Source organism: Oryzias latipes, chromosome 1 (genome assembly GCF_002234675.1).
Source record: "Oryzias latipes chromosome 1, ASM223467v1".
Classification (NCBI taxonomy): Eukaryota; Metazoa; Chordata; class Actinopteri; order Beloniformes; family Adrianichthyidae; genus Oryzias; species Oryzias latipes.
The window spans coordinates 21,111,728-21,124,375 of NC_019859.2; the positions used below are offsets into that span (position 1 = coordinate 21,111,728).

Consider the following 12,648-nt stretch of genomic DNA (forward strand, 5'->3'; position numbering starts at 1 on the left):
TTTGTTACAAATGTTGGTTACATTGTACCTTTTTGGTTGCTATACAAATCATTCTAAAAACAGAACTACATCGTCTGCAAAAAGCTGAAATTTAATCCAGAAACCCCCAAATTTGAATATTCCCTGGCCTCTGGCTGATCCTACAAATTCTGTCAAAAAATTATGAACAAAATTCTTGACAAATGTCATTCCTACCAAAGTCCAACATTCATTGGAAACAGGTTTGACTTACTCCTGCCAATGTAAATCAAACTCTTTCTATGGATCTGCAGACACTGGACGGTTTTTAGGGGGTCCAAAACCCATATTCCCAGAGCACCTTCCACAAAACATAGTGAGGGACAAGATTTAGTCTTTTTCTAGATCCAAATTAAAGTCCAATTGTATTGGATGGACATGCATGTTGACTGTGCCAGGACAGTGAAGATAAAAAGTTCTTTCTAATTGGAGGCAGGGACAGAGAACAATCAACCCCCTGTGGTGATTAATGCTGGCATAGCAGGGCCCAACTGGTGTGCTGTGAACAGGCCCTACATGAACTGAAACCTTCCTTTCCTCCATACCAACTTTTATTCAGGATGAGGAATAAAACATTTTGACTCTACAAGCAGAAGTCCAGTTGACACAACTAAGCTCTCAGATAAAACTGTTTGCTCAATAAACCTTAAACTAAATGGGATCAGAATAAAAGTACAAAAGGGGGAAGAAAGGTTACAAAGGAAAAATAAATAAGTACTAAATAATTTGAAATCAGACTTAAAGTAATTTGCAAATGGTAGTGATGAACTGAAGATAGTGTTGTCACCAAAGCTTGGCTAACCTCAATAATTGACAGAAAATCAAAACATGTGATAAAGATGTTTAATGCAGTTGCCTTGCTGTGATCTGTGCACATTAACTATCTTTAGGTAGAAATGTGAAATACAAATAGGGTATGGCTCTCATAATTATTTTATTGAATTTTCTGAAATGTGCTTCTCTCACGTTAATTTAAAGACACAGAGCAATAATGATTTATTCAACTGTTAGTAGCAGATAGCATGTTCACAAGACTATCTGCTACTAACTAGGGCTAAATCACATACAAATGAGACCTGTAAAGAAACAAAACATATTCAAAACAAATACTACACACAATACTGATGTTTCATTTTCACAGGGTTCATTGTTTTGTTTTATGGATAAAACACGTGGGATCTTTGATTTGTTTCGATCCTCATTCATCTTCCAAACCCAATTTATCCCTAAGGGGGTCATGGAGTTTCTGGTGCCTATTCCAGCTACAGTTGAGTGAAGGCACTCTGAAAGGGATGCCAGTCTGTCAGAGAGCCTATTTAACACTCACATTAAACACCAAGCCAGATTGCACAGAGAAAACCCACACATGCGCAAGGAGAACATGCAAACTTCACACAGAAATGTCCCTGCCAGGATTTGAACCATACAGGCCTTCTTGCTGTGAGGCAAGAGAAGAGTTTTCCCTAAAAGGTGCTTTCCTCAGTGTGTTGACCTCTTGTGCTGCTCTACCTTTGGATCATTTTAGCCAAATACCTCTGGAGGAAGACCATTTAAAGGCCATATAAAAATCTTTGAAATGACGTATTCCTCCAAAACGTTTTTCCAAATTATGGCTGCAACAATTAAGAATACAGCATATGTCTTACCTAGTAAAAAATAATATAATTATGACATACTTATTTGTAGAAATGTTCATTTTGTATTGGGTGGTTATTTAATAATTACAGAATGCATCATAATTACAGGAATTACAAATGTACCTGCACAGTAGCTGCAGACCAAAACATTGGCTGTCTTCTACAGTGTCTCCACTCTAGCTTTTGTTCAAATGTTTCCATAGCTTGTTCATACAGAAATGTCAGGCTGTTTGGGCTGAATTGAATTCTGACAATTGTAATTAACTCAGTCTGCTTTGATGCTTTTTTTCCTTTTCTGTAAAACCTTGAGGCAACATGGTTGTGAACTAGTGCTTTAACACATAAATGAAACTGATCTTTTCACATAACATACTGCAGGGAGCACCTTAAAAAAACAGAACCGATTGGAATATTTTATACAAAGGTGTTAAATGAAGAAACTGTGTGCATTTTGCACAAATCATTTTATAGAAAAATTGCATAATTTGCTTTATAAGCTAATCAATATTAAGATTTATGGATTTCTAGATAAAAACAAAAACAACCCATTTTGAAACAAAATCTAATTCAGTTAAATTCTAACATGTCTTTTTCTGGTCAGAATAGAAGATGGTTAAATAAGTGTGTCATGTAAACACTGCAGCTATAATTGTTTGAAAAAACACTGGGAAGAACAATTGCAACGCAGTAGGCAACATTTTTTGTTACACTGTGAAATGCAGCTGCTGTCGCTCAGTTCTCTCGGCTTCTCAAAGCAACAAAGTCGTGCAAGCTAACAAATGTATGAGCGTGCTCAGTGGCATCAGTCTTAAACAGCTGTTCTTCACAGATTAAATAGCCTTTAAACTACATCAGTCAGAAAGTTGGACTGATGCTTCTTTTGGTACAGAGGACTCTGATGTGCATCGCGACTCATTTCATAGGAAATCAGCTCTTTTACATTGGAGAAAAAAACTAAAATTGCTCCATCTACAGATCATTCATCACCGTGATTGACCTTTATCACGTCAGGGAGTTATAACCAAGCAGAGTTTGTGCTTAATATTAGTCGCTGACAAAGTTATGGCCAAATATATCTGCCTTACTGTTCAGGAAGAGAGCCAAGGCAGATTATTCCGTCATTTTGCAGAATCTTTCACTGCCATTCGGTCCAACACAATGTCAGATCTGCCTCCCCCTCCTCCCTTCACTCTGCTCCATCTCTGTCCTATCCCTGGGTCGCGCTTTAATTAACACTTAAGGTCGTATGAGTTTTCCTGTCTCCTGATACACGCCTGCACATACCCACACACGGCTGCATGCATGCAGGCATTTCCACACACGCACACGCCGTGATCCCATATGCTCACTGCTGTAAGTGTTGATTGGGGGGCAAGTTTGTTGACTCCCCCCGACAAAGTGATTTGCACGTCACTCACACTGTAGGCACATTCAGAGCAGTGTGAGTCCGCGAAAACCAAAAAGAAGGCCTACCTGCTCGTGATACTCTATGCCCATGGATAGCGTGTTGATAAGGATGGCAATCATGATGCCTCTGTTGAAATATCGGCTGCTCACAATAAGTTTCAGCTTGATTCGGAGTCCCGCCCAGCAGCGCTCCCACAGCTTTTTCCTCGGCTCAAGCACCTGCGCATTGCCGTAGCACGGACTTCTACTCTGGCACGGGCTATTACCATGGCACGGGTGGTTGCCAAGGCGTGAGTTCTGATACCGATGATGCTGTTCTTCAGGATGCTCATGAAGGTTTTCACTGCCACTAAGTTGGCTATAGTAGGTGCAGTACGGGCATGATGAAGCCTCTCCTGAGCCTTCACCTGGCAACTGCAGAGCAGGATGCCCCGCAGAGCCGCCTGCAGAGACACGATGGGAGAGGGGGTTAGACAAAAGTAACCCAATCATCAACAAGAGCGATGCAAAATATTTCATTCTCTGTCCAGTAGAGGAGGAAATTTATTTTCTATTTCTGGAAGAGAAAAGTTTAATAACATAAAACCACTGAAGACCTGAAGGCTTTTTTACATGGGGAGGAGGTAGAGGGATTTATTAGAACAAGGATACATTTATGAGCATGTGTCTAAGGGGGTTCAAATTTCTGCCAAATTCATTAGTGAGCCGCCTGAGAGAAACGCTCTGATGGCATAACAGCAAACACTAATCTAGCAGGAGTTCACTTGTCACCACAGTTACAACAAATACCGGTACATATTTTCAACGGAGACTGAAACAGAAAATCCAATCCAGCCGTTCCGCGGTGTGCGTCTGCAGATAACGTGGGCTGTGAGGGCCCATTTGACAGGAAGAATTGCTCAAAATCACTACTTTACTACGCTTGCAGAAAGTACAGTTATGCTGAGCTGCAGCAGACACACAATTCAAAATAAACTGAGACATTCCTGCTTTATGAATCTCTGAAGAGCCCCAGCAACACTTATTATTTATTACTGAGGGGAATGAATGTTTTATGTACATGTTCTCTGTTAGTCTAACAATTTTATCTTAAGGTTGTCATTATGGAGCAGCAGTACTAAAACCGTGACAACAGTTGCAGTGATACAGTGGGGAGCCGCAGAAAATGTAAACAGAAAAAGGTATATTCTGAAAATTAACTCTGCTTTAGCCAGTGTTTTATCCTGAATTCAATCTCAATAAATCTTCTTTTTTCACAATTCAGTTACACTTTAACGATGCACAGTAGTTTGTTTTCATACAAAAGATCTATTAATCTTTTCTGCTTTTGTTTAAACTGTTAATTACTTTTGGTTAGAGGTAAAAAAGGAAATTGAAAAAATAAAAGCAAACTATTATTTAATGAAAATTCTTTGTTTTTAAAAAAAAAAAAAATTCTTGGTTTAAAAGTAAATAGAGACATAATAGATAGCAGGGAGCAAGTTGGAAACTATTATCTTGCAGTTTAAGACCCTTTCCAAGGAAAATTGTGTTTTTGGTGTTTTTAACATGTTATTGTGGATTTCTTTCTCGTAAATGAGGGCATACATAAAGAAATTATTTTTCTGATTATCTCTTCATTCAAATTATTGTAAATAAGGAGCAGCTGTAAAGAATGCCGTTGGAAAAAGCTTGTAGCTGTGACATAGGTGCTACAGTCAGCGAGCCACAGGCTTCCTGCTCCGCTCCGTTCTGATGCAGCCACTTGCAGACAAATAGATCCATGTACATTTTTATTTTCCCTATCCAAGCTAGCTCAAAATTGCACAATTTGATAGCTCCAGTTGTGCTTGCCATTTGTGTTGCAGCAGTAATGTTAGGTTGGGGGTGTGAGGGGCTGTAAGCTAGCAGGAGAGTGCATAAACAGAAGGATGTCGGGAAGCAGAGGCAGGCAATCCTGCCCACAACTCGTTTCCATGAACTACTGCCGCTCTGCAACAACTATGTCCCTGAAAACGACTCAGGTTCTTTGATTAGCAAAAAAACAACAAAAAAGACCTCTGGAAACTCTTTGAAAAAAGAACAAAAGATGATTGGAGTGGGACTTTAAAACGTTTTACACTAGAAATAAGCTTTACATTTTATGTGATAAAAATAGTAAAGTTAATGAACCAAATGTATTTGAACGTATAATTAAACTTCACTTTACTTTGTCATTCTTCTGCACGCCCTTGAGTAATACTCAGATATTGTTCCAATCCAACTTTAGGTTTAGTCTTTGCTGATTAAAATGTCAACACATCACTTTTTTTAGCAAATCACGTGTTTTAGCAAACAGTTTTAGGGTACAAAACAGACCCCTCAGGTATTGGGAAACAAATAAAGAGGCTTGTGGTCATGGATTCATTTGATAATCATTAATTACTAATGTAGGAAACACTGCTCCACATAAAAGTACACAAAGAAGTAATCCTTTTTGGAAGACATAGGAAGTCTAAAGTGGAAATTCATTTATAGTTTTTATACAGCAACTTTTTTAACCAAGCTGCTGGATTATAGCATTGCACAATAGTGTAACAATGTCATATGGTTGACTTACTCTTCTAATTTTTTTAACCTTTGGCAAAACCTTTTTTTTGTCTTAAGTGTTAACAATGCTTTTCAAAGTGTCTGTGTAGCCCTTGTGATGTCCTATGGGGTCCAGATGACCCAATCCTTACAGTGACGTGTTCTCCCTAACATGACAAAAGGTGGACAAAGGTGGAAAGGATTTCATGTAATCCATAGACACCAGTGAAGATCACATATCATTGAAGAAAAAAGTTCAGCGCACTGTTTTGTGGGGTCTAGATGACCCAACTCAATGTTAAAGTGCCCAGGATAGCACAAGGGGTAGACTCTCATTCATCCAGGTTGAATCCATTGAAGTAGTAAAAAAAAAACTGCTTTAGCGTTGATTTACTGAAGATGAACGAGAAATTGTATCTACCACTTCAACACTTTTTAATAAAAAAAGCCAGTCTCTGTATCGGAGGTGTCACGACACAGACAGCTGCATGAAGATTATGAAACTACTCTTAAAAAAAACTGTAAAATAAACACTGAGTTTTATTTGGATGAGAAGAGAAGTGTAAAAAGACATGCGGAGTGTTCTAATCATAGATGTCTTCCTAAAATAACTTTTTTAAATGTAATACCATTTGAAGCTGCTGCAGGAGTGACTTCAGAATTTCAAAATGCCACATATCTGCACGTGTTCTTGTTTGATGACAACCAACCAAAAGCACAGAAAGCCCATATGTGACGTTTTTCATAATCAGAAGAAATATGGGTTATTTTGTGCTAAAATGGCCATAAACATAGGACTATATTCAATATAGCCACTGAATAAATATAATCTGTAAAAGGACATATTAGAAAGACTCAAATAATAATACCGTTCAGTGATAACTGGAGTATGAAATAAAAGCACGAGTTTTTTAAGCTCTGCTCACATTTTCCTGACATGGAGGGGAAAATGGCTTCAAACGTAAAAGCTTTTTTAATCCAAGGTGTTATCACATATCATCAAAAAGATATTGCCACAGAATCTTCACTTGCTTGTTAAAAGCTATGTCCATGAATATTTACATCCTCCGTCTCCCCTGAGATTGCTCTGAACCGAGAGCGTTAAGCAGCACAGAGGAGGATGCCAGCGAGAGCAGTTTAAGATGAATTTACTTTGTTAGTTACATTGACGTGCTGTATTTATCTTGCTATTGTTCAATGGCATTACCCCTTAAACTGTTTACCGAGTTTGTTGCAGTTGTCAGTGAGAGTTTGCCTCATATTTTCATATTTCTCCAGTGTGTCGCACAATTTAATGTCAAACTCTGTGGTCCAGATGTGCACAGAGATTCTAATATCCTTGAGTTTGATCTTGTAGGAGACAAACACAGCTGTGCTGGCTTGTGTCTAATTACCTTAATATGTAAATACATGTCAGTATTGTATGCATTTCAAATAAACTATCAGGATTTTCACTTTTTTTTGGAGAATGCTTCCAAACTGTGAGCTTTATTTACTCTAAATTATCCAAAAAGCTACAACATTTTTGATATTTCTTTCATTTCTTGCCTCTTTCAGATTGTGGCTGTTCAAAAATGTACGTTAACGTTTTATACTAAGAGTCCTTAATCAACTATTTATAAGACATTAACGCACACTAGTAATGTTTTATTAAGCTGCTTATAAGTACAACAATTAGCATTTGTAAATGTCTTACAACTGACTTACAAGTTTAAATAAACTGTTTATAAATACCTTAAAATATTCCTTAATAAACTACTTATAAGACATTAACAAGCATGAGTAATGTGGTATTAAGCTGCTTATAAAGACGTTTATTAGCATTTGTTAATCCTATTCACAAGCTACTTAGAAATTGCTTTTATGGGATTGATAAATGTATTAACAGTGTTCTTATTAACAGTTTTTTTATTGTTTTGCACCCCCTCAATCTAAAGCGTGACCAAATAAGGGGTGATCTTTACAAGCCATTTATAAATTGCTTACAGAATTTACCCAGCTAAAGTGTTTATTCAAAATAGATTTAGATAAAACACAACAATTCCCCTGAAACAGTCATCCATCTCTTCTGGTATTGTCCTAAAGTTAAAGTGTTTTGGCAGAAGATGTGTGATTTCATTAGTGATAAAATTCATTCTTGTTTTGTTTTATTCTGGAAAAATGTCTTGTATCAAAGATGTCTAATTTCAAACAATATACAAAAGGACTCTGGTGTACTTTTAAATCTCTTGTTCATTTTAGCCAAATTTCATATATTTATAAATGTAAATTCTGTGGTCAAAAGCCCTGTTTATTTTATACTTTTCTGAGTTAAATCAGTATATTAATAGTATTTGTAATTCTAAGAAGCAAAAAGCAATCAAAACCTTGTCTGTATGCAAAAGATTCGACATTTTCTCGTTGAGTTTAACCCCCTGGATTATTTCTATTTCTAAAGTGCTTTTTTTAATACATATGTGTATTTGATATTTGCAATATGTTCTTATTGCATACCCAAAAGTGAATCCTAGTAAAATGGCATAATGTGCAATAAAGTTTATTTTAAAAAATTATAAATTGCTTGTATGGGATTAATAAATATATCAACAGTTCCCATGTCAAGTGGACTTAGATTTTTTTTAAGTCCAGCTAATATGGCTCAACCTTACACCACCTGGATGAACGAGAACCTTCATTGACAGTTTGAGTGTTTGGCAGTATATTGAACAAAAAAAAAGCTTTTTTTTAAGTGTCCCATCTTAAAATCTACTCGTAATGCAATGTAGACTTTAACCCTTGTGCTATCCTAGGCAGTTTAACGTTGGGAGTTGGGTCATCTAGACCCACTAGACAGTGCGCTGAACCTTTTTTCTTCAATGATTTGTGAACCTGACTGGTGTCCATGGATTACATGAAATCTTTCCACCTTTGTCGTGATAGGTAGACAATATAAAGGTGGGCTCATCTAAGATAGCACAAGGGTTACACATGGTCTAAAGACCAAACTTTGATTTCTGCGTGCAACTTCTCAACACCGGTCCTCCCCTCACTCCCCAGCAATGACCTAGTTTCCATTTGGCGCATTTTTAATAAAGGATAACTAGAACCCCTAATGTCAGGAAATCTAAGACTATGATAAGCCTCGCAGGTCGCTGGAGGAGGCACAGCAGGGTTGGTTGTCTCAGCAGTCACTCATTGAAATTTATTTGTCTGCTGTGTTGCTCAGAAGTTGTTTTGAAATGATTATCAAGATGTCAAAAACAGTGTTTTTTGTTATGTGGATCACCAAATTCTCAAAAAAAAAAAAATCTACCAAACAGCAATAGATGCACTTTTATGTTTCTCTTTTTTATATAGAAATACAGAAGAAGGCTTTTTGTACACTTCTGTGGAGTCTGGTGTGTAAGGATAAGCATGTGAGAGCCTGTTTGTCTATACATCCACACACTGTACGCAGGAATGAGTGTTTGATCATAGCATTGTTTGACACTGAACACATTTTATTACTGCTATTCACTCAGCTGGATGAACACGTCCTGCTTTTACACAAGACATCACAACTTTAAACTAAATAACCTAAATGTCATAAACACCAGGAGCTGCAGGTGTTTAGTGTGAAATTCCCAATTCCGCAAATCTTGCTGCAGGCTTTTTCTTTCACAGTTCTATTCTGAAATATGAAAGACTTGGTGTCATAGAATTCCAACTAAGCACAAAATTACAGACAGATTCATATAATTTCTCCAAGTTTACAAATGTTCCCCTTATCTTTCAGTGATTCTGGAGAACATGATGGGTCATGCCTAGGCCTAATATAGGAGTCACTTATTGCAAATGCAAAGTATTACAGTAAGATATTACTTCTTGTGTAAGAGATAACTTGTATGATGTAATATTTTATTCATTACAGCTTCAGTAATTCCTCAAACTTGCTGTCCGATTTTTAGAAGCAGTGGGATCATGAGACATTAACAGCTTAAAGACAGCATGGTTTTCTTCTGCTTTGGTTTTTATGAACACTTGAAAAAAACGAATAACATTTTTTGAATGAACCCATATCCCCACTAATCTAAATATGAAATACTTTGTAGTGCATTTGACAAGATGACATTCTAATGATCTGTTACTGCTTGTGTTTTAAAGAAAGTTACCTAAAAGTAATATATGACATATTTCACACACTACAAATCTAAGAGAGTAATATTGTGAGATAAGGGCTTAGTGACAGTGGCTCAGGTGGTTGAGCGGGTCGTCCAATGACCGAAGGGTTGGCGGTTCGATCCCTGCTCCCACCAGCCAAAAAATGTCGTTGTGTCCTTGGGCAAGACACTTCACCCTCCTTGCCTCCAGTGTGGCTCCACTGGTGTGTGAATGTGTATGAATGTCCCGGTGATGGTCAGAGGGGCCATTGGCGCGAAATGGCAGCCACTGTCAGTCTGCCCCAGGGCAGCTGTGGCTACAACCATAGCTTACCGTCACCAAGTATGAATGAGGAGTGAATGAATAATGGACACACTGTAAGCGCTTTGAGTGTCTTGAAAAGCGCAGATAAATCCAATCCATTATTATTATTAGTTTTGAATATCAATAACAAGTAACCTGTAGTGTCTTACAGTTTGGAAGTAACTTGCACAACCATGGATAAGCCTCTAACTTGGGGACCAGTTACTGATCAGTGGACTTTTCCTCAGTTCCTTAAAGTCCCACTCAGACCATCTTTTGATCTATTGTTAAAGTGTTCCCAGTGGTCTTTTAGGGTAATTATGATTATGATGTTTTTAGCCAAAATAAAAAAAATCTGTATCATTTTCTAGGACATAGTTTCTATAGAGCAGCAGTAGTTTATTAGAAACTTGCCCCTGAACTGTGGGTGGGACCGTTAGTGTGGAGTAAGCCTTTCCTTATTTCCCATCATCCCTACTGTCACAATCCCTTGTGTCAAAAAGAGAAAGATGCTTGCAGAGGCTTCTTAAATATAAGCTTTTTGAGTGCACCAAAGAGTTAATGAACTATAAAGATTACAAACTTCTAAATCAGCATATTTCCCATCCTAAAGGTAAACTAACAAAAAAAGTTTTTCTTTGTCTTCATTTAGTAATCTTTAGTCTTTTAATTGGCTTAAATTTGTTTCTTATTTAAAAAAAACTCAACCAAAAATATATAAAAGAGTCTGTGAAAAAGTTTATCAAAAAATGACTTCGACTATTATTTTAGGAAGGTGATGATATTTGCCTTTAGGCTGCTAGAAGATGTCTCACCCCATTATGTCACTTTTCATGAGTATATATGCCACAACTGCTTTGCTGTCTTTGTCTTCCCTTTAGAAAGTACTCCTGATTTAATTTTTTATTGTTTGCTTTTAAAATCTTCTTATCACCGCTAAAATGTGAAGGGCAGGGAAGCAACCTCCCTGCACATGTTTCTGTTGGTGGTCTTCTCTTTTATAAAGAGACTTCATCTTGGTCCATTGTGTCCAAAAGACTTAATCAAACTAGACAGAGAAGTAAATTTTAAAAAAAACTTTAAAACATGCTTTTTGTTTTCCTTGACAAAAAACATTTAATGAGTTGGCATTTTAAAAAATATTGCATAAACATCTGGCATTGATTATATTTTTGCTTATATTTTTTCTTTATCGGGTCATAATAGAATATCCAACGCCAGCGGGTCGGCCTTCTGTTTCTCCAGAAGCCTGCAAGGCAGCTGGATTCTGACAAAATGGTAGATCTTTACCAGGAAATTCATTTTGCCAGGCTTCAAGGCAACGCATTTGTGGCCACGGCACAGTGGACACAGCAGTTTCCTGCGGTATATTGGCAGCTACAGGCAGGTTTTAATTGTGATGACAGTCAACAGTGACAGCTCCAAGAAACGTCAGCATAGCTGTTTACGCTTCACTTATTTCAGAACTAGTCTTTCAGTGTTGAAAGAAAACAGCCGTATCAAATCCTTCTGCACTCTGAAAAGGTTTTCTCACGTTATTTGAGTGCTGTCCAAGGGGCACATCTCGGATCTGATGGATTTAAGCCTTATAGATGGCGTCAAAGTCAGATGCAGCATAATGTATGATTTTACTGTACTTTTACTTCTAGAGTAAGTCAATTCTGTGTAATAAAACAAGCATATAGTGTGTTGGGTTAAAAATTGATCTCTTTAAAATTCTTTCAGTGTGTTAAATGTTTTAATGTTCCGTGATCTTGATATGAATAATGAAGCTGCAGTTTTTTAAAACTGCAGAAATGTGAGTGAATAATTACAGAAGAGTGAGTTAAAGAAGTAGAGTGGACTCACACAGAGACATAATAAAGGTGGCCTCATCAAAGCGTTTAACACTAACTGTGCTACAGTAGCGTGGGGGTGCACAGCCAGATAAAAGTCTACACTCCCACCTCTGAGGCAACACACATACGCTGACTGCGGGAGCATTCATGCACACACACACACGCATCCCCCTCGTTTCTCACCGTGCTCCAGCACCAGCTGCGGCAGTCTGTTGATGGTTTCCATAGCAACCAGCCTCTTCTGGTCCTGGTTCTTATCATCCAGGTGACTGAGGAAGGGTGATATGAAAGGATAATTAAAACTGCTCCCTCCATTACTGACGGGGAGCTCAGACTGATAATGCTGGTGATGGTACTGGTGATGATGATGATGATGATTATAATACAGCTGATGAAGATGGGGTAGGTCATTGGGGGCGTGGCCTGAGTGCCTGCTGGCAAGTCCATTCATCTCTCCGACTCCGCCTCCTCTGGCAGACCCACTGCCTTGATCCTTGCGGCGCACACATGTGCAACGCAAGCGTCTCCATATCTGGCTGTAGCAGCGGGAAATCCGCCGCCATGCTTTGCGGCCCAGGTGTGCCAGGTAGCGGATGATCTCCTCGTAGCAGCTCCCTGGCTGGCTGTCACTGGCGAGGGTGGAAGCTGATTGGTGGAGCTGCCGGGCTCGCTGCTCCGATTTCATTAAGGCGTGTTCTCTCTGCTTGGTTTCGGAAAATTGCGTTGCTATGACAACCAGGCACAAGTTGATCATGAAAAAAGATCCCACCTGGTCAGGA

General features: G+C 38.2%; 1 protein-coding gene across 2 annotated transcripts in view; it reads right to left on the bottom strand.

The window, feature by feature from the left end:
- Window positions 1–12,648, bottom strand: part of cacna1h (calcium voltage-gated channel subunit alpha1 H) — a 72,319-nt gene that overhangs the window by 41,255 nt on the left and 18,416 nt on the right. For both annotated transcript variants that reach the window (XM_020704247.2, XM_023958231.1), the window contains exons 9-10: window positions 12,053–12,638; window positions 3,129–3,505 (exon numbers count right to left, since the gene is read on the bottom strand). In XM_020704247.2, coding sequence (XP_020559906.2) covers window positions 3,129–3,505; window positions 12,053–12,638 — 963 coding nt within the window. The remainder of the gene's footprint in view (window positions 1–3,128; window positions 3,506–12,052; window positions 12,639–12,648) is intronic.